General features: G+C 35.3%; 1 protein-coding gene across 3 annotated transcripts in view; it reads right to left on the minus strand.

Moving 5' to 3' along the window:
- CSMD3 (CUB and Sushi multiple domains 3) overlaps nt 1-23,961 on the minus strand; it is a 1,388,861-nt gene that overhangs the window by 322,664 nt on the left and 1,042,236 nt on the right. For all 3 annotated transcript variants that reach the window (XM_064268007.1, XM_003408442.3, XM_003408441.3), the window contains 2 exons: nt 21,869-22,056; nt 7,126-7,320 (listed from right to left, as the gene is read on the minus strand). In XM_064268007.1, the coding sequence (XP_064124077.1) occupies nt 7,126-7,320; nt 21,869-22,056 (383 nt within the window). The remainder of the gene's footprint in view (nt 1-7,125; nt 7,321-21,868; nt 22,057-23,961) is intronic.

Consider the following 23,961-nt stretch of genomic DNA (forward strand, 5'->3'; position numbering starts at 1 on the left):
ACGTAACAGTCACTGGAAAAGAGCAGGTACTCAATAACATTATCTTCCCTTCTCATTTCCTTTTAAACATACTACTTTTCATATTTTTGTTTTATCTCAATACCACCTTAAATTTTTTCCATACAAAATATAGGACACTTCTCTGCAGAATACATACATAATCTGATACATAATCTGTGTGTTAGGTCTTTGAATGTTCAAAATTCCTATGTGCTGCTGATTAAAGGCAGATACTTGATAATCAGTAATAATTAGCCACTGAGCCTTTGTTTTATGAATGTTTCATCTACATACTTTAATTATACCCCATATTTAAATGACATCAAATGCTGAATTTATCACTATATTAGATTAGATAATCTCTATATGCATTCATCACAGAATGGTACTTCAGACTTGTTTCATATGTAAAAAATAAAAAAGTATCAACTTCAAGGACCTTTGAAATGAGGATCTTAGCCTAAGGCAATTCATGCCATTTAAACAGAAGAGCTGGAATAATAGTTTAGTTATTTACTTCTTCTACTCAAACAATATGATTTAATTTAAGGTAGGTCATAGAGGTTACTAATGACAGATTACTCTGAAGTTGGAAAGTTATAATTGTGAACTATTATTATTATTTTGGTTTGTTTCAAAGCTTTCTTTTCAGTTTACGGGGTAAGAGAGCTCTCCTTTTAAAAGCTTTTGTAATTCCATAAATAGTTGGAAGTTGAACTAAGAATGGTGCCAGATGAGTGCTTCCAATCCTAACATATTTGTGTTTAGGCACTTGGGAGACTCAAACGTCATTAGTGATTGAATCCTTGATTTAATTTTTCTGCAGAATCCAGCACTTAGATTAGTGTAAGTTAAAAAAAGGTATTAAACATAATGTTCCATATTTTCAAAAGAATTGAGTTAGCACTGACTAGGTATTCTACTCTGTCCTATAGGGTCGCTATGAGTTGGAATCAACTCAAAGGCAATGATTTTTTTTTTGTTTTGTTTTTGTTTTTAAGCATATCTACTAAGGCATTTGTACTCTGTTAAAAATTGTATTTTCTATTGCATTTCAGATGGACTTTTGAATCAGTTATTGGTAGGAATTTACCTTCTCAAAATTCTCATATATAACCTGGAGGAAGATTTCATAAATAAGTGAACCCCAGCCCCAAACCAAAAAAACCCAGTGCCGTCAAGTCGATTCCGACTCATAGTGACCCTATAGGACAGAGTAGAACTGCCCCATAGAGCTTTCAAGGAGTGCCTGGCAGATTCGAACTGCCAACCATTTGGTTAGCAGCCATAGCACTTAACCACTACACCACACACAATTCCATTACTTCTCTTGGCACTATACACCCATTCATAAAACATTTAAGCAACTAAAATATGCTAGGCCGTTTTAGGTTCTAGTGATATAAAAAGGTAATTACAAGATCCTTTGCAGATTTAACCAGCTCACTTGTAGAGCAGTGATTAGGAAATGAGAATATTAATAGTCCTTACTTTAGGGGGTTGTGATGAGGTATAAAATAATATGTGTTAAAAAGGTAAATTTGTGCTCAATACAGGTAAGCTATTATTATTTTTCATCAGTCTTCTTCCCTATATTCTTGCTTTATTGAGTACCTGACATTGTGCCATTTTAGATTTTCTATTTCTTCTAGATGTTTACACATGCTCAACCTTAGGTGTAAAACATCTCATCTCTTCATGTCCTCTGCTTCATCTGGTTACTTCTTATTTATATGCTTAAGATTCAGTTCATTTATCATATTTATAAGTATGCCTTCCTTAGTCTCTCTTTCTAACTTAGCCAGGCACACTCCTATGCTCTGTGTCCACAATGCTCTGTTCTTATTTCTAGTAATGGACCTTTAACTGATGTACAATATGTCTCACCAGATTGTAAACTCTGTAAGGGCAAGTACCATATTCAATTCATGTTTTTATCCCTAATACTTAAAAAAAAAAAAATACTTAGGAGATGTAATTGTTACCAAAAATGACTTTTGAATGCCTGAAAAAAAGGGATGAATAAATGCTATGGTCTCTTTAGAAGAACTGGAAAACTAGTGGCTCTTTAACAGTTCAAATATATTTATGCCAAACATCTTATATCAGTCAGCTATTAATTGGAGGCTCACTGTATGCTATAACAATGGAAAGGATCAAGAATATTGCATTGATACTGTAGCCAGTGATTCCAAATTTTATGATTTACCTTTCAAAGTTCTGAGGTTCTAAAAGTAACTGGGGCTTTACCTACATCAGAACAACCTTTATGCAGGATATATAGCTACATTTGTAAATGTAGATATTTATTCTATCCTGGGAGCACTGGTGGTGAGAGAGTAGATACGAATGGTTTATATAAGAAGACAAGTGATCAGATACCTGAAGGAGGTGAGAGAGCTAGTCAACCAGATGGCTGAAGAAATATTCCAGGCAGGGTGGACAGAAAGTGCAAAGCCCCTACGGTAGAAATGTGATTAGTTCGTTAAAGAAATATCAAGGAGGTCACCGGAGTTCAAAGGGAGTAGTAAAGGAGGAGAATAGTAGAGGTGTCACAAAGGTCAGAGTATGTACGGACAGATGAAATACAGCTTCTTCATGTAAGAACTTTGACTTTTACCCTGATTTGGGAACCGACTGGTGTATTTTGAGTAAATTAGTGATATGATCTGAGGTATGTTTCAAAGATCACTCTGTTGTGTTGAGAAGAAACTGCATAGGGAACAAGGGAAGAAGGTAAGCTAGTTAGGAGGGAGGTGAAGAGGTAAGAGATGGATGTCCCAGGATAGGTTAGAGCTCTTTTTATAGAAATAAATGCAATGCCATTAGGTGAAATAAATCAAGGAATGAATATTATAGGAAAAATATGGAATCCGGAGCTATTTGTGATTTATTATCTTTATCTAATATTGAGTCAAATGATAGATCAGAATGATATGACTTCAGTATGTGTATAGATAAATAAAGTAACAGAGTTTGAACAGATACTTTATAAAGTATGAAACATAAAAAGAGAAGAAATTACTTGCTAAACACATTTTTTTTATCATCAAGTGAATTGAAGGAAAAGGTATCCTGTTTTCCTGTCACTTAATACATGTGACATTCTCATGAGATAAACTGCAGGGCTTCTCATCACTGAACAGGATTTATCACAGGATACTATCATTTTGGATCTACTCTTCTGACAAATATAATCCTCCAGTGTTCAACTTAAGCTCTTGAAAACATTTTCTTCAGATTGAAAATGTGCACTTAATCCTTTAGATGATAAAAATCTATCTACTAAAATAGACAAACTTTGTAAATCTTATGGCTTAATTCAATTTAGCAAAATTTTATTAAGAGCCTGATTATATGAATTAATGTGTCAACATGATTGAAGCATAAAATGTTGACTATGACTTCATGGAGCTTAATGTCATCTGTGGTAAGACTAAAACAACATTACAACAAAAAGCAAATTATGGTTAATTGAAGAGTTTACACAAAGTATGGTGATGTTGACTTTTAATTTTGGGGGGAAAAAAAAGTAATGAACAAAAAGTTTTCCTTATTTGGCATTCAGGAACCACAGCCCAAAAGCAACTCCTCAGTCAGAAAGAGAAGTTAAAGTAAAGCCTACAATGTGTCTCTAGGTTTGCTGTATTGTGGTGGCTTTAGTGTGGTTGTGATGTTCGAAGCTATGCCACCGATATTTCAAATACCAGCGGGATCACCTGTGTTGGACAGGTTTCAGTAGAGCTCCCAGATTAAGACAGACTAGGTAGAAGGAAGAAACCCTGGTGGTGTAGTGGTTAAGTGCTATGGCCACTAGTCTAAAGATCGGCAGATTGAATCCACCAGGCTCTCCTTGGAAATTCTATGGAGCAGTTCTACTCTGTACTCTAGGATCCCTATGTGTTGGATTTGACTCAACAGCAGTAGGAAGAAGGATCTGGCAGTCTACCTCAGAAAAAATTGGCCAGCAAAATCCTTGCAAATACTTTTATTCAACAACAGAATGTCAGCTCTACACATGGACATTACCAGATGGAAAACACAGGAATCAAATCGACTACATTTGCTGTAAGAGATGATGGAAAAGCTCAACATCATCAGTCAAAACAAGGCCAGGGGCTGAATATGGAACTGATCATCAATTCTTATATGCAAGTTCAAGTTAAAGCTGAAGAAAATTAAAACAAGTCCAAGAGCCAAAACACAACTTTGAGCATATCCCACCTGAATTTGGAGAGCATCGCAAGAATAGATTTGAGTCATTCAACCATAATGACTGAAGACCAGATGAGCTGTGGGATGACATCATGGACATCATACATGAAGAAAGCAAGAGGTCATTAAAAAGACAGGAAAGAAAGAAAGAAAAGACTAAAATGGATGTCAGAAGAGACTCTTAAACTTGTTCTTGATTATAGAGTAGCTAAAGTGAATGGAAGAAATGATGAAGTAAAAGAGCTGAACAGAAGATTTCAAAGGGGCTTGAGAAGACAAAATAAAGTATAATAATGAAATGTGCAAAGACTTGGAGTTAAAAAAGCAAAAGGGAATAACAAGATCAGCATTTCTCAAGCTGAATTAATTGAAGAAAAAAATTCAAGCCTCAAATTGCAATTTTGAAGGCTTCAGTGGGCAAAATGGAGTCCTGGTGTCGTAGTAGTTAAGAGCTACGCTACTAACCAAAAACGTCGGCATTTCAAATCCACGAGCCACTCCTTGGAAACTGTATGAAGCAGTTCTACTCAGTCCAACAGGGTCTCTACGAGTTGGAATTGACAGTGATGAGTTTGACCTTTCCTTTTTTTTCTTTTTAAATGGAAAAAATACTGAACAACCCAGGAAGCATCACTGTATCAAAAAGAACTGGTCAGCGTTCACCTATTTCAGGAGGTAGCTTATGATCAAGAACCGATGGTATCGAAAGAAGAATTCCAAGCCGCACTGAAGTCACTGGCAAAAAAGAAAGCTCCAGGAGTTGACGGAATACCAATTGAGATGTTTCAACAAATGATGGACCACTGGAGGTGCTCACTCACTTATGCCAAAAAATTTGGAAGGCAGCTACTTGGCCAACACTCTTGAAGAGATCCATATTTGTACCCATTCCAAAGAAAGATGACCCAATAGAGGGCACAAATTATTAAATAGTGTCATTAATATCACATGCAAATAAAATTTTGCTGAAGATAATTCAAAAACAGTTGCAGCAGTACATAGAAAGGGAACTACTAGAAATTCAAGCTGGATTCAGAGGAGGATGTGGAACTAGGGATACCATTGCTGATGTCAGATGGATCATTGCTGAAAGAATACCAGAAAGATGTTTACCTGTGTTTTTTGACTGTGCAAAGGCTTTCAGCTGTGCGGATCATAACAAATTATAGATAAAATTGTGAAGAGTGAGTTTCAGAACACTTAATTGTGCTTATAATGATCCTGTACAGAGTCCAAGAGGCAGTCATTGGAACAGAACAAGGGGATACTGTGTGGTTTAAAATCAGGAAAGCCATGCATCAAGGTGGTATTCTTTTCCATTTTCATTCATTCTGTATGCTGAGCAAATAATCCAAAAGTCTAGATTATATGAAGGGGAACATAGCATTAAGATTGATGGAAGACTCACTGACATCCTGTGATATGCAGATGACATAACCTTGCTTACCGAGAGCAAAGAAGACTTGAAGCACTTACTGATGAGGATCAAAGACCACAGACCTAGGTATGGATTATAAAGAAAACAAAAATTCTCACAAGTGGACCAATAAGCAACATCATGATAAATGGAGAAAATACTGAAGTCGTCAAGGGTTTCATTTTACTTGGATCCACAATCAACACCCTTGTGACTTGTGTATGTACAGAAATCATATACAGGTATACAATAAAATTTTAACAAGTGATACATGACCATGGACATCAGACACCAAAAATTACTACTACTAACCATCAGATCAGACTTGTTTTATTTTTTCACTGAAATTCACAGTAAGAAAAACACATAGTATCATGGCCCAATGTAAACATACACACATATTCGTTTGTATGTGTATGCGTGTTTGTATAAGAGCCCAGGTGGTGCAAGGGGTTTGTGATTGGCTACTAACCTAAAGGTTGTCCGATCAAACCCACCCAGAGCCTCTGCAGAAGAAATGACCTGGCAATATGCTTCAGTTAAGATTATAGCGAAGAAAACTATGTAATAGTTCTACTCTAACACATAGAGTCTCCATGAGGCAGGGGCTGCCTCAACAGCAGGTAACAAGAACAACTATATATGTGTGTGTATATGTGTGTGCACATAACTGAGAAAAGTTCCACAAATTTAACCTGACTTTGAATTCTAATATTTTTCTCCTTTATAGTTTTTTTTTTTTAATCTAAATTGATTCAATTACATGTCATTTATAAAAATGCTAGTCAGGACCCAATAAATTGATTATATGACTCACTGGTGGTGACCCCTAGTTTGGAAACTCTTAGATGATATCATCTCCATGCCAGTTTTGTACACTGCATTAGGATCATTCAACTGACTGGGGAGTCTGTGGTAACCTTCTACAGTGATATAACTATTTCTCTCTCCTTACTGAAATGTTATTTTCTACCGTATCTCTGTTCTTATATAGAGTTACATACAAGCATATGATTCCTAAACATGTCCTTAAAAAAAAAAAAAGTCCTTACATAACATTATTTTCAGGAGAAATGCATATGCATATGCTTAATTCTTGATATTATTTAAGTTACTTAAGCTGGAATGCTAGTTTTAGTGTGTCCTTCATTTATTCAGCAAATAGATTTTGAGCAGCTAACATTTTCAGGCACTCTATATGAAGACATAAGAATGAACACAATAGGCAATGCCTTGGCTCTCAGTGAGATTGCCTACATTGTTTTAGAGACACCTGGTAACATAAGCCCTTTTCCAAAATCAGTTCATTATTGAACTCACTTAAAAATTCTCTGATAATAACTAATTGCTTTTCTCTATACCACACTTGTTGACTATAGGTAAAAGGGTTCATTAAAAAAAAAAAAAAAATCCACAAATTACTTTAAATATAAATTGAGTATTTCTGCCGAATAATAAAAGTCAGCCAAAAAAAAAAAAAAAGTGCTTCTTACCATGACAACTTGGTAGGGCTCTATTCCATCCAGGTCTTCCGTCATCTCCCATGATACAGGTGAGTGTTGAATAACCTTGAAGAACATAGCCTGCATCACAGTAATAGGTGACCGTTGACCCTAATTTATAATCCATTCCAAGTCTGGTACCATTCATTATATTGCCTGGATCAAAGCAAGATTCTCGGAGTTTTGCTGTAAAAGAGTAGTGATATAAAATAAGTTTCTTTAAATTGCTATTTTTTAATGAAATTTCTAAGATGTATTCATTTCTTCCTCTAAATGGAAAGTACCCTTTCTGATTCTGTTTGGGGGCTCAAAGTACAAAGTAGCTCTTAACCATATCTGAAATTTTGCTAATTTATATTGGTTAGTAGGAGAAAAAAAAAATCTTGGTAGGTATTCTTATTAATATTAGTGTATAATACAGCCAAATACAGAATTTTAAAATTTATTTAAGTATGTGCTGTAATCCACGGACAAGTTATCTTAATTGACTTTGGAGGAAAAAAAGCAGGATCCCTTCTACTACTTATTTGTTTAAAAGATCTTTACCCCAAATAATGTACAGCCATCCCATGCTACTGACCCTAGAAATTACATCGTTGCCTATGCTGAGCTCAGTACAATTCAGCACAAGAAGGAAAGTAAGGGACCCTACTTCTCTGTCCTGCAACTATTTCTCTTACCCTATTGTATTTCCTCTAGTTATCCTCCATATCAGAAGTCTACCCTTATAAAAAAGCGACAAAATATTTACAAAATCCGAGCCACAGACTTTTTGGATGTACAGTCTGTGTCAAAGTAAAGTACTTTCAAAACTAGCAATAAAAGACAAATTGGAAAATAAAGTCCACTCACAGCAAAGAAAATGTTTTCTGTGCTCGCAGATAGTAAACTAAAGCATTTTGAAAAAGTGTACAGAAATAAAAAGATTTTGTGGGCTAGGCACTAGAACATCCTTTTGTTAACAGACCTGGATAAAGCCTGGAGTTGCCTTCCAGTTTATTATTATTATAGGTTACTTAGAAGTAATAAATATGCAAGGTAAGGCCATCACAATAAATTCAGGATACCAAACGTGGTGATTTTCTATATTAGAATTTGTCTTAGGCTAATGAGAAGTCAGGAGGCAGGTGTACTTCTACGTATGAGTCAGGGAACCACTGGAATCTAAGTGAACAATATCTTAGTGCTTGGCTAATACAGAACTTATATTAAAATCTGATTAATTGTAACAGTAAGAATATATAGTGTCCATTCTTAAAAGTTTGCCAAGAATTTAAAGTACTTAAGTTTTATAAGAACTAATAAGAATTCTGTGCTTTAGGAAGACGCCATATAGAATTTAAAAAAAATAATATTTTATTGTATTTTTAGTGAAAGTTTGCACAGCAGGTTAGATTTCCATTTGACAAGTTCTACACAAACTGCTCTGCAACATTAAACAAAGAGAATGTGTCAACATTCTCTTCAACTGTGTTCTGGTTTTCTGTTTTCTATACTCTAGTTCCCCTGTCCCCTTATCTTATCTTGGCTTAGAGTCATTGTTGATCATTTGGTCTCATATAGGTGTTTTTTCTTTTTTTAATAGAGCACCATACTCACAAATAATTTCTTTTGTGCGCCAATCTGTTATTTTGCTAAAAGATGACCTCAGGGGATATTTTCAAAGTTTAAAAACAGTACCATGTATAATTTGTCTTACTTCAACCAAAGAAAATGGTGGAATCATAATTTAAGTGATTTTAATAAAATATCAGAGGAATGAATAAGGTCCACCTTCTCTCCTCCATTTCTTTTTTCCTTTTTCTAAAAATACTTCTTAAGAGCCCACAATCCAACTAATGCTGGAAACAGATTAGTGGATAACCAGAAAATATTCTGGCACTTATGGAGTTTATAGTCCATTCAATAAATGCCTGTATGTGTAAAGAGTGATGAATAAGGAGAAGCATGTTACAGGGGAACCTTCTTGAAGAAGTGATATCTTAACTGAGCATTGAGAAATAATAAGGAGTTGACTAGTGGAAGGGAGATGAAGAGCAAGAAAGGGAGATGCAATGGTGTGTGCCAGTCAGATAAATTGAATACCTGAGTTTTAGACCAAAGCTAAACAATTTGACCTCCCAAGTGTGCCTACTCACACACACACACACACTTTAAAATTAATGCGCCAAGATTATAGTTGTTCCTTAATTGTGCCCTATATTTTACACTCACACTTCGCTATAAAAATTGCTTCCTAAACCGAGGAACTACAATTCTTTCCAGATAAAAATATTCACACAACACTTTTCAGGAAAGAACTAGCAGGGCAAATACTAGATTGGTCACTTAGAATGGGGCTTTAGCCTTTTCTTACACAAAGAAAAAAAAAAAAAAAAACCTCAACATAATTTTTAACCAGGACTGCAATGTAGCCTTTGCAGCTGGCCTTCATGAAATTGAACTGAATCCCTTGAGGGAAAAGGAAGGATTGAAATTACTGCTTAAAAGGATTAATCTCTTTGACAGGTCTAAGCATCTAATAGTCATCTTTTTGAAAAGTTTGCTTTTTCCTTCTTTAAAGTTTTCCCAGAAGTTTCAATGACATGTCAGTGAAACTGTAATGCGAATACAATGACATCCTCTTTTTTTGAGGAGAGGAAAACATGGTCGACAAATTAAAAAAATAAAAATATTGTCTCTGCAACAATTTTATATTGCTAGCCTCATTTTCAGGGGATTCATTTATTTCATTATTATGTTTACATTCTGCTTTAAATCCTTGGTGAGTAGCTTTCTATGAATAATACTGCCCTTGTTCACTTCCACTTATGCCATAGCAATTACAACTGGAATTTTTTAAAACATCTGGAGAATCCTTATGTAAAGGGCTAGGCAGTAGATAGAAAGGTGATTTTAGTTTTTGAATAAAAAATCTGTGTTGACTTGAGTCAGACAAGATGCTAACATTATTTTTTTATAATAATTAATTTTATTCACCTTAACTGTAGTTTGTCTACTGAATAGATCCTAGGTAAACGAGTCCTTTGCCTGATAATCTCCAAATAAAATGTTTCAGGAGATATCTGCTAGCTGTAATATATTTTAACTTTTCTCTTAAATTATTTCTGCTGAATATACACACATACATATATATATATACACATACATATATAAAATCAACAGAAATATATAATTATTGTATATTATGCAGTATATATTAAATTATATATTATACACATTTTACATATTATATAAAACTTATGTCTTACCTATGGCTTTTAATTAAAGAGCTACTAAAAACATTATTTCAAATGAGTCAGGATTTAAAAAGTACTTTTTCAGTGCTAAGAGAAAACAATGTGCTTAAGTCACTATATATAACATGCATTACAAATGCCAAAGCAGAACTTTTGTACTGCCAACAGCGTCTATTTATATGTCACTTTATTTTGAGGGTACACATGTTATTTTGAAAATTCTGAGATGTATGTCTGTCTGTGATAGTTATAAACAGGATGATTTCATATTACTAGCTTTAAGACATGAGACAATTTGAGGAGGAAGCATTTCTTGAAGTAAGACTAGGAAATAGGGAGGCTGATAAGAAAAGAAAGGCTCTGGAGACCCTGAAGTGGGCAATGAGATTTTTCCACAGAATCACTTGGTATGGATTTGCAGAGATCATGAAGTCAGTACTAATATCACAAAGAAATAGTTTCTGGAGTATAAAAATAAGACTTCATGTGGAACCATGTATATGTGCGTGTTGGTATAGTAGCTAAGAATGGTGGGTTGTAGTTATAGCGATGAGAAGAATGATGTAGGTCATGGAATGAATATGGATTTCTCTCTGTGTTTATTATATTTTTCCTTGCTTTTTCTCTTAATGGTAGTAATAATGTATGCAGTCTTGTGCAACTCATTTTAATAATCTGATATTCAGTTTCATCTTTTATAAAATAGGAATAGTGATACTTATAATAATGTTAATATTATATTTTTGTTGTATTTGTAAGTGGGCCTGCTTGTTGGGAGATAGAGGTGATGCATCAAAAAGGGCTAATACTGTACCTAGAACACAGTCAGTGCATGATAAATTATTAATATAATTACCATTTCTTTTAATTTCACATCTGTAGCCTGACTCCCACAGTAGGATAAAGCTTAAGCTTAAGCTGAGAATCAGGAATGGACATATATCCTGCTGAGATATGGCAAATAGGTTTTATCTTCACTGCTTAATTACATGAATTTAGAGCTGAATGAAGATTTTAAAGGGCGGCTCTAGAAGACAAAGTAAAGCAGTAAGATGACATGTGCAAAGAGCTGGAGACAGAAAACCAAAAAGGAAGAACACGCTCAGCATTCCTCAAGCTGAAAGAACTGAAGAAAAAAATTCAAGCCTTGAGTTGCAATACTGAAGGAGTCTACGGGGAAAATACTAAACAATGCAGGAAGCATCAAAGGAAGATGGAAGGAATACACAGAGTCACTATACTAAAAGGCACTGGTTGACATTCAGTCATTTCAGGAGGTAACATATGATCAGGAACCAATGGTACTGAACTAAGAAGTCCAAACTGCTCTGAAGGCATTGGTGAAAAATAAGGCTCTGGGAATTGATGGAATACCAATTGAGATGTTTGAACAAATGGATGCAGCACTGGAAGTGCTTACTCGTCTATGCCAAGAAACTTGGAAGACAGCTACCTGGCCAAAGGACTGGAAGAGATCCATATTTATGCCTATTCCCAAGAAAGGTGATCCAACTGAATGCAGAAATTATTGAACAACATCATTGATGTCTTAGCTATCTAAAAAAATACTATAATACAAATACCACAAGTGAATGGCTTTAACAGAAAGAAATTAACTTTTTCACAGTAAAGTAGGCTTAAAGTCCAAATTTAAGCTGTCAGCTCCAGGGGAAGGCTTTCTCTCTCTATTGGCCTTCTCATCAACCTAACCCTGAACCAGGAGCTTCTATGCACAGGAACGTCAGACCCAAAGGACACGCTCTGCTCCCAGCACTGCTTTCTTGGCAGTATGAGGTTCCCACTCTCTGCTTGCTTCCCTTTCCTTTTCTCTCTTGTAAGAAAAAATGTGGTGCAGGCCACACTCCAGGGAAACTTCCTTTACATTGGATCAGGGATGTGACCTTAGTAAAGGTGTTACAATCCCATCCTAATCCTCTTTAGCTTAAAATTGCAATCACAAAATGGTGGACAACCACACAATATTAGGACTCATGGCCTAACCAAGGTGACAAATATTTTTGGACGGACACAATTCAATCCATGACAATTCATATCACATGCAAGCAAAATTTTGCTGAATATCATTCAAAAGTGGCTGCAGCAGTATATCGACAGGGAATAGCCAGAAATTCAAGCTGGATTTAGAAGAGGATGTGGAACCAGGGATATCAGTGCTGATGTTAGATGGATCCTGGTTGAAAGCAGAGAATATCAGAGATGTTTACCTGTGTTTTATTGACTAAGCTAAGGCATTCAACTGTGTGGACTGTACAACAAATTATGGATAACATTGTGGAGAATAGGAATACCAGAACACTTACTTGTGCTCATGAGGAATCTGTACATGGGCAAGAGGCAGTCATTCGAACACAACAAGGGGATACTGCATGGTTTAAAGTCAGGAAAGATGTGTGTCAGGGCTCTATCCTTTCACTATATCTATTAAATCTGTAAATAATCTGAGAAGCTGGCCTATATGAAGAAGAAGGGGGATTGGAGGAAGACTCATTAACAACTCACAATATATATAAGACACAACCTTGCTTGCTGAAAGTGAAAAGGACTTGAAGTACTTACTGATAAAGATAAAAAAAAAACAGCCTTTAGTATGGATTATACTTCAATGTAAAAAAAACAAAAACCCTCACAAATGGAACAATAAGCAACATCATGAAACATGAAGAAACGATTGAGGCTGTTAAGGATTTCATTTCACTTGGATCCACAATCAACACCCATGGAAGCAGCAGTCAAGGAACCAAAAGACACATTTGATTGGGCAAATCAGCTGCAAGAGATCTCTTCAAAGTGTTAACGAGCAAAGATGTCACCTTGAAGACTAAGGTGTGCCTGACCCAAGCCATGGTATTTTCAATCGCATCATATGCATGTGAAAGTTGGACAATGAATAAGGAAGACCAAAGAAGAATTGATACCTTTCACTTGTGGTATTGGCGAAGAATATTGTATATACCATGCATTGCCAAAAGAATGAACAAATCTGTCTTAGAAGAAGTACAAACAGAATGCTCCTTAGAAGCAAGGATGGAGAGACTGTGTCTTACATACTTTGGACATGTTGTCAGGAGGGATCAGTCCCTGGAGAAGGTCATCATGCTTGGCAGAGTACAGACTCAGCGATAAAGAGGAAGACCCTCAACAAGGTGGATTGACAACAATGGCTGCAATAATGAGCTCAAGCATAACAACGATTGTAAGGATGACTCAGGACTGGGCAGTGTTTCATTCTGTTGTGCATAGGGTCACTAGAGCTATGTAATACAGCTATGATAACTTTAGTAATAGATTACCAAAATATTATTTAATATATTTGTGCACTGAAATCAGCAATGCATATTAAAAGTAACAAATGGTGAACAGTCTGCTTTGATTCCATGAGTGTAAAGATAGTTTAATACTGCCTCTAGCCAAGCTATACCATGTAGCCTGGGAGTCAATTCCCCAGTCTTACCAGCCACACCGGTGGGACTCTGGGACTCTGGGGGCTTTTCTTTTTTTCTTTTTCAAATTTTTATCTAGTTATTTTTTTTCTTTCTTTTTCCTTTTTTGCTTTTCTCCATTTCTTGGTTTCTTTTTCTCTCCATGCCAGTGGCAATCTCCCTTACCACTCTTTTTTCTTTCTTTTCTTGTTTGTTTTTAGCTCCTGTTTCTCTCTTCTCCCCTTCTCCTCTTCCCCAAACCCCTATTAGCTCCACACATCACAACTGCCCCCCCTTTCCTGCCTACCTGCACCGTGCACTGAACATCACACCCCTGAGAAGCACAGGCATGGCCTACTGGAACCTGCCCAGCACTGATTTCTGTCTCTCCCTGTCAGCCTTAGTATGTGCCACAAATAACCCATCCCAGTCCCTCCCCTTCAGCTGGACCTGCCCAGCTGCACCATAGCTGATTGACTGGCCCTGCCCATTGGACAAGGAGGTGAAAAGTATTGTGACTACAGATGAGAAAACAACAAAGAACACACAGCCTGCCTGCTCAGACATAACCAAATAAAAAAAAAAGCAGTATGAAACAAATACATCTACAATAAAGAAATGAGGAAAATACCTACTGAATGTCCTGGACACAGCAGACAATCTCAAAACATATAAAAAAACAGGACAGGATGGTTATAGTAATTATAGTATAGGTGTCCAAAATAAAACACCAGATGACTTTCCAGGAGAAGAAAAGGCACTAGAACTACCTGACAGTGAATTCAAATCTCTAATATTCAGAGCAATCCAAGAGTTGAAGCAAAAAGCAGACAAAAATGGGGGAAAAAATAGACAAATTTATGGAAAAGGCAGACAAATTCATGGAAAATACAGACCAAAAAAAAAATGGAACAATTCAGGAAAGTAATACAGGAAAAAAATGCCAAAATAAACTCACAACTAGAAATCATACAAAAACAACAATTAGAAATCCAAAAGATAAACAAGATTTCAGAAATGGACAGTGTCATAAAGAGGCTGAGGAGCAGATTTGAAATGATAGAAGACAGAATCAGCAAAATTGAAGACAGACAGATACAACTCTGTTTTAGGAAAAAATCAGAAAAAAAGAACAAAGAAAAATGAAGAAACCCTGAGAATTATGTCTGATACAATCAAAAGCAAAAATTTTGCAAGTGATCAGAGTTCCAGAACAGGGAGAGAAAACAGAAAACACAGAGATCATTGAAGAATTGCTGGTAGAAAACTTCCCTAATATCATGAATGATGAAAAGCTGACCATCCAAGAAGCTCAAAGATCCCCAAATAGGATAGACCCCAAAACAAAAACACCAAGGTGTATCATAATCACATTCACTAAAACCAAAGAGAAAGAAAAAAATCCTGCGAGCAGCTCAAGAAAAACAAAAAGTTTCATAAACAGGAGAAACAATAAGACTAAATGCTGATTATATGGCAGAAACCATGCAAGCAAGAAGGCAATGGAATGACATATATAAAACCTTGAAAGAAAAAAATTGCCAACCAAGAATAATATATCCCGCAAAACTTTCATTCAAATATGATGGTGAAATTATGACATTTCCAGATAAACAGAAATTGAGGGAATATGTAAAAACGAAGTCACACTTACAAGAATTATTGAAGGGAGTCCTTCGGCCTGAGAACAAACAACATCAGACCACAGGCTGAATCTAGGAGGTGAGATTGTACCAGCCAGATACCAATCTAGGAAATGAACTCTCAAGGACTATCCAAAACCAAAAGAAATGCAACATGGAACTAGAGAGGGTAATCTGTAAATGAAAACAACGTCAGAACAATAAAAGGGGGAATAAATGGTATGGGTATAGAGCTTTCTAATGGAGAGGAATTCAAGACAATACCAGGTAATAATAGACTTCTTCAAGCCTAGGAAAATAAGGGTAAATTTAAAGGTAACCACAAAGATAGTTAACAAACCTACTTATTAAAATAAAGAAGAAAAATATTGTCTCAATAAAGACAAAATCTACAAAAAACAAGAAACCCACAAACAAAAGGAACTCAGCACAGGAAAGTAAGAGGAACAAAGAAGTGTTAGCACCACAATGATCATACCCTTGTGTAATTGTGTGACCCCCCCCCCAACCACACTGAACTGAGTTTTTTTTTTCTGTGTGTGTAACTATTAAGATATTACAAAAATGATGAAGGGTAACTTCTGAGACTACATGATAAAAGGTGTCATGGATTGAATTGTGTTCCCCAAAAATATGTGTCAACTTGGTTAGGCCAGGATTCCCAGTATTGTCTGATTGTCCTCCATTTTGTGATTGTAATTTTATGTTAAAGAGGATTAGGGTGGGATCCTAACACTCTTAGTAAGGTCACATCCCAGATCCACTGCAAAGGGAATTTCCCTGGAGTGTGGCTTACACCACCTTTTATCTTACAAGAGATAAAAGGAAAAGGCAGCAAACAGTGAGGGGGAACTCATACCACCAAGAAAGCAATGCCAGGAGCAGAGCATGTCCTTTGGAACCTGGGGTTCCTGCACAGAGAAGCTCCTACTCCAGAGTAAGATAGATAAAGACCTTACTCCAGAGCTGAAAGACAAAGCCTTCCCCTGGAGAGCTGATGTCCTGGATTTGGACTTGTAGCCTACTAGACTGTAAGAGAATAAATTTCTCTTTGTTAAAGTACACTTGTGGTACTTCTGTTATGGCAGCACTAGATAACTAAGACAAAAGGCATCATGGCCTCCTCTTCGTTTTCTCTCTGTTGTGTCAGTCACTATGGAGGAAAACAGCTGACATGTTGTGAAGACACTTTAGCAGCCCTGTGGAGAAGTTTATATGGTGAGGAGCTGAGGCTCCTGCCATTCGCCAGGTGAGTGAGCTATCTTGGAAGCAGATCTTCCAGCCCCAGTCAAGCCTTGGGACGACTAAACCCTGGTCAACAGCTTGACTAAGACCTCATGAAAATTGTCCATCAGAACCATCTAGCCAAACTGCTCCCACATTACTGACCTGAAAAAGCTATATGGAACAATAAATGTTATTGTTCTTTAAACTGCTAAATTTGGGGGTGCTTTGTTATGTAGCAATAGACTTGTAGACTTGTAATACATTGACAAACTGAATTAAAGGGTAGAATATTTAGACACTTTTGATAAATAATGTAAATTGCTTTCCAGAAATGTCAAATTGATTGTTATGGGTTGAATCGTGTCCCACCAAAAGAATGTTGAAGTCCTAAACCCTGGCACCTGTGAATATTACCTTGTTTGGAAAGATTCTTTGAAAATGTTATTAACAGGAGGTCATACTGGATGGAGTAAGGTAGGCCCTAACCCAATATGATTGGTGCACTTTTAAAAAGAGGAGAAGAGACACAGGGAGACATAGACACAGAGGAAAGATGCCTGTGAAGAAGGAGGCAAAGACTGGAGTGAAGCATCTGCTAGCCAAGGAATGCCAAGGATTGCCAGGAACCACCAGAAGCTAGGAATGCACAAGGAAGGATTTTCCCCTAGTGGCTTAACTTCTAGCCACCAGAACTGTGAGATGATAAATTTCTGTTGTTTTTAAATCACCCAGTTTGTAGTACTTTGTTATAGAAGCCCTAGGAAACTAATACACTGATTAACTCCCATCAGGAGTATGTGAGAGTATTTATATTTTATACCCTCGTCATCACTGAGTATTCATTTTTGTAATCGTTGTTGTTTCACAGAAAAAAGGGCATTTGCCACTTAGAAATTCTGCTTTTCTTTGATTTTTAGTGAGGTTAATTTCTTTCCCATTTGTCTTTCTTCTTTTGGGAAATCTCTTTACATATAATTTGCTCAATTTCCTACTAGTTGGTGTCTTAGCGTTTTTCTTAGAGATCTGTATGAGCTGTTTGTATATAAAGGGTATTAACTATTTGTCATGTTAGTTATAAATATTTATTTTCAACCGGTAAAAAACAAGTTTAATGTTAGAACGTCTATAATATAAAACATTAGAAACTTCTCAAAGGAATCATGCAATTATTTTCAATAGTTGTAAAAATAATTCATAAAATTCTATCCCATTCATTATTAAAGAATGTTTAGTAAACTAGGAACAGAGGGGGAACTTCCTATAATCAATAAAGAATATCACTAGGAAGTATAATATATTTGATAAGAATTTAGACTTCTGGATCCTACTCTTTGAAATGAGTTATAGCTCTGCCATATGACCTTGGGCAAATTACTTAAATTTCTGCCAAAGAAAAAAATATATAAATATATATATATTTCACATATAAATATAAATAAACATGTAAAATAATTTTTATATGTAAATTACTAGGAAATGTTCCTGGAAAAATCAAGAACTCAAAAATGATAGCCCTTATTAACATTGCTCCCAGCCAGTAGCAAACATTATACTCAAAGGTGAAGTATTAGCTATATTTCCTTTTTAAAATCAGCAATGACACAAGGATGATGGCTTTTACTGCTTCTATTTGAAATGGTACTAAAATTTCTATCCAAAGCATCATGCCAAATGGAAAGTGTTCAGGGTAGGAAGAAACAGAATTGTCACTATTTGCAGACAATATCACCTACCTAGAAAAAACAAAGATTTTGCAGAAAATCGTGATTACCCATGCCAGAGTTAATTAAGCTGTTTTGCTAGATATTAAGAAATTACAAAAATATATTGTTGTCTTATTGTTAGCAATAGCCATAAAATCTATTTTTAAAAATGTATCATTTAAAATAACAGTGGAAACTATAAGGATCCTAAAAGTAAAATGAGAAAAATTTTATAAAGCAAAGTATAAGCCTTTATTGCAAGACTTTTAAGAAGACATCAATAAATGGATACATATGAGATATGCCACATTAGTAGATGGAAAGGTATAATGGATTGAATTATGTCACCCCAAAAATGTGTGTATCAATTTGTCTGGGGCATGATTCCCAGTTTTGTGTGATTGTCCTTCATTTTGTGATTGTAATTTTATGTTAAAGAGGATTAGAGTGGGATTGTAACAATACTCTTGCTAAGGTCACATCCCTGATCCCATGTAAAGGGAGTTTCACTGGGGTGTGGGCTGCACCACCTTTTATCTTACAAGAAAGAAAAGGAAAAGGAAGCAAGCAGAGAGTTGCGGACTTCATATCACCAAGAAACCAGTGCCGGGAGCAGTGCCAGGAGCAGAGCATGTCCTTTGGACCCAGGTCTCTGCGCAGAGAAGCTCCTAGTCCAGGAAAGATTGATAAGAAGGCTGACAAAGAGAGAAAGCCTTGAGCTAAGGCCCTGAATTTGGACTTTTAGCCTACTTTAAATATGAGGAAATACACTTCCCTTTGTTAAAGTCATCCACTTATGGTATTTCTGTTATAGCAGCACTAGATGACCAAAACAGAAGGTTAAACACCAAATCTTAAAAAAAAAAAAAAAGGCAGTAGCCAATGGAACAGATTAGAGAATTTGGAAACTGAGGTGTAGAAACTTTGATCTCAATACAGGCCAATAAATGGTGTTAGAGCAATTAACGATGCATACAGAAAAAAAAAAAAAAACAAACTTCCTAGTTTACACAAAAATAAACTCTAAATAGACTAAAGACTTGGTGAAAAGCAAATCTTTCAAACTTTAGAAGCCACTTTTTAAAAATGCCTTTATGACCTCATAATACGGAAAGGCTTTTAAAACAGGATAAAAAAAGCACAGACCATGAAAAAAGGAAAGATTAAATATTACAATAGTGATTTTTAAAACTTTTGTAGAGTGGAAAAAATCTGAAATAAGGTAAGATTATTTGCCAAAGATAGAAGTAATTAGGGAATGAGGTGTTTACTATGACACAGACAATAGATAAAAGGTTTATATCCATAATACATAAAGATTTCATATGAATAAGAGAGAAAGAAGCAGCTTATTAGAAAAGTGTGCAATGACATGAATATATAGTTAACAAAAAGGAAACCTCAGTATACAAAAGAATAAGGAAATGATGCTTAATGGTAATTTGGGAAAAACACAAACGACAATGAAAAACCATCTAACATTCAACAGAACGAAAACTTTCAAGTCTGACACAAGTACTAACTTTTCAAAACATGGAGTTTTTAAAACTTTCATCCTCTACTTTGGAGGATAAATTTGTACGATTTCTTTGAAGGATACTTTGACAATATGGAGTTAAACTGATGAAGTTTATAGTCTTTGACCTAGCAATCTCACTCCCAGGTGTAAACACATCTTAGGCTCTCACAGATACGTTTAAGAAGGCCTTTAAAGAGTGTTCATTTCATTTTCACTCTCTTCTCGTAATGAAAGACTGGAACAGCCAAAATGTCCTTCAGCAGAAAAACTTATAAATTAATTGATATGCTCATCTGATGGAATATCATACTGAAATTACAATTTATAAACTGAAGCTACATATCTCTAACATTGATAAATCCCAAAAACTATGTAAAGGAGAAAAAGAAATTTGCAAAAGGATATGTATGTGATAGAAATATTAAGTTCATATGGAAATAGAATGAAGGGTATGTACACAATGGTAAATATAAAAATATGTACAAGCATATATACATGGAAAAGATAATCACCAAATTCTAGAATAGAATGGGTGCTTTTATGAGAAGAGCAGGACTGTCTAAAAATTACCCTAAGTGCACACTGTGGGTTGTCTGGATAGCCAGCTAGCTGGGTCCTGAGGAATGGTGGGGGAGCCTTTCCCTGTTGGAGAAGTGTGGTGCTCAAGCTAAACTTTCGTTAAGATCAGCAGCTTCCTACCCCACAGTCTGAAGGTCTAAGGTGCCCAGTGTTTCCAGGTGAAGAGCAGCTACCATTCCCAAACAACCCCCTTAAACAGCTGGCACCCCAAATCCACACTGCCTAGTGCCAATCAGCCTCTGCATTCTCCAACTGGCAAGACCTTTTTTTTTTTAATTTACTTTCTCCCATAAAATGAGGGGCTCATGGAGGGCTGGATCTTTCCACTGGAATGAAATCCACACAATGCCCATGTCCAACAGATACCCTGGCCCTGACATGTATTTCCAAGTGATGACAGGGACACTGGAGGAATCCAGGCATTTGCACCTTCTGATTCTCACCGTGTGAGTTTTTTCTCTCCTCAACAAAACCTTCCTCAACCAATGCCATTAGAAGTTCTGGAACTTATCCCAACCTACAGAGATGAACCCCTGCTCCCATGGTAAATATAAAAGGATGTCAATTATATCTGTAATACCTTATTTCTTAAAACAAGAATAAAGATTCCCAAAGCAAATGTGGCACAATATGTTGTGACCAGCTGGGTGGTGGATACTTTGAAGTTTATTTTGTTATTTTCTATAATTTTTTTATTGAAGATATTTTGGTAACTAAAAAAAGAAGTGGTAAGTAACAAATCCAAAGCATGTATTTTCAGAACTCAATTGATAACTTCAGATGAGTGATAAGCATGTCCTTTAAGGAACCTATCAGAGAAAAATAAATTCTCTCTTTTAAACTAAGGTCCCAAATTTATAAACATCCATAGGCATTCTAATTTTGAGTAATTTAAATATCTGAAGAAATATCATAAAACATTATAATTATCACTATGTCTTGCTTCTATTCTGAATATTGAGTCATTTAAATATCTGAAGACATATTCTGAAATGTAATTACACTGTACTTTGTTCTCCTTAGGACTGAGAGTAGTATCTGAATTAAGGTATTTAAGTGAAACTTCAGCTCCCAAAAAATGAGTTTTTTTTTTTTTTTTTAATATTTTATGGTCATAGCCAATTGCTGTGGAATGTTAATTGCTAAATCGTTTGCCTGATACATTTCCTTTGGTAGTATTAGGGAAATGCTAATTTCCCTCTCACTGACAGGAAAAATCTACAGTGAGAGCCCTTTTCTGAGATGAATTTTAGGTAGTCTTCATTAAAAAATACAAATATTACCGACAACTGATAATGAAAAAAAAAATGGCCAGTATAAAATTACTCTTCTGTAGAAAATACAATTTAAATCATTATGCTAAAATAAAATGTTCACATTTTACCTTTGTATTCTAAATGAAATCCAGTGTAACTAACAGATCCATCACTTCGAAAAGCCAGATGCATGGTATTTGAACTGCTTTCTATTCTCTCTGGTAACTTGCTGTCTTGAAAACTTCCGATCAGTGGGCTATTACTGTCTGGTCCATCATATATGTAGAGGAAGTCATAGTTTGGTTCTATGCTAAAACTATGGGGTGAGGAAGGGAAAAAAGAGAGAGAGAGAGAGAGAAATAAGTACAATGATCATTACTATGGTATTAACTATACTAGTTTTAAAAAAATAACAGACAACAATAATAAGCTTATTTGAAAATTCATCTGGCAACAACACAGTGAATATAAGTATTGCAACAGCAGTGGAAAGAGAAAAATTAATACATCTTGACATTTTCTACTATTTTTATGTTGGCACTGAGTCTACAAGGAATACGAATGATTGTAAAACAGAGTGTAGCTGAGGAAAAGAGCACAGATAATGAGTCCAAAGATTTGGGGTCCAGCCTCCCTTCTGCCCCTTATTATCTACATATCCTTGCCCAAGTTACTCTGTATCAATAAAGTGTGGGAAATAATCTATTTTTAAGTTTTTTATCCAGATATTTTGTATCATGAAAATGCAACAAATTTTTTTATCGATGGTACTATTTTGAACTTGCAAATTTGTGAGCATTTTTGCTGTTGTGGAATTCAACACTAAATATCAGATTCTAAATTAAAGTTGAAATACAAAATTTGCATTTAAATTACCTGAATGAAGCACTGCACATTGTATTATGTATTCTTTTTTCCTGAAAGTATATATATTTTTTCTTCTTTTAGGATTTAATGAGGGAGAAATCAAACCACTACACTGTTCGTTGAAATTAGATAAAGTGTGACTAAGGGCATTTTAGCATGTAAATGACTCAAACATTTTAAATATTGCAAAATTTGCATAATTACTTGTCTAAATAACCTGCAAAGGTATGAGAATTTTCTCATAATGATTACAGAATTCACATTTTTATAAGGCAGAAGCTATGCAATCAATCTATCTCTATATTACCTAACGTAATGTGCCAGGGAAAAGTGTGGGCTCATTTGGGTCAATAATAAAAGTCAAGCAGTTCATGACACAAAATAAACGAGTAAAGTTTGTCGGTGTTAAATATCCATTAGGGCGTAACTATGTTATCAAATTTTGTCAGCATTGCATCTAAGCAAGAAATTTGTTAGGTGAGAGATACTATTTTCAAATCTACAAGATTTATAGCAGTTAAGTTTCTACAACAGTTCCAACCCTTACTGATTACACATACAAGGGAGAAGAATCCAGTTACTCCGTTTGCTTCTACGTAAATGGTGTTGAAGAGGACTAGAGCAGTACAGGGGTTCCCAGCTTTTTTTTTTTTTTATAAATCAGGGCCCTTGTTATGTGAGAAAATTGGGAGGACTGCCACATTATTGTATTGTTTTAATTTATTCACAAGGTTCCTTAGCCTAATTTAATTAATTACTCTTGAAACCTGTCAGTGGATCTCAGGTCCAAATTTTGGGAACAGTTGGTATAATACAGCAGAAATCAAAAATTAAGGCCTGGTTTACGATCCTCTTTCTACACTTCACTTCTTTCAAAATTAATATTTCATGATAATAACTTGTTTGCCTACTCTACCATTTACAAAACACTAGAAAAAAAGTGCTTTGCAAATGATATAGGATCGTTTATTATCCTTTGATGACTAAAAGCCTATTTAACAATGAGTCGCAGTACATTTTCTTTTAATTTTTGATTTGGGCTTAAATACTTCAATATAATTGATTTGTAATTTCTTTGAAAATGAAACAAAAAGTATTTTTTTCTATTAAATTTTACAATTTCATTTCTAAACTTTTTTTTCCTGAAAAACTTTAAGGATAGTGCATTCTAATACTCTGTCATATTTTACAAGGTGCTTTTTGTAAATATTAACTTGTTTTTGCCAATAATCTTTTGGTGGGGATTGTTATTTTCATTTTACCAGTGAGTACACTAAAAAAAAACAAAAAACAAACCCAGTGCCGTCGAGTCGATCCCGACTCATAACGACCCTATAGGACAGAGTAGAACTGC

The sequence above is a fragment of the Loxodonta africana genome, chromosome 14 (genome assembly GCF_030014295.1).
Source record: "Loxodonta africana isolate mLoxAfr1 chromosome 14, mLoxAfr1.hap2, whole genome shotgun sequence".
Classification (NCBI taxonomy): domain Eukaryota; kingdom Metazoa; phylum Chordata; class Mammalia; order Proboscidea; family Elephantidae; genus Loxodonta; species Loxodonta africana.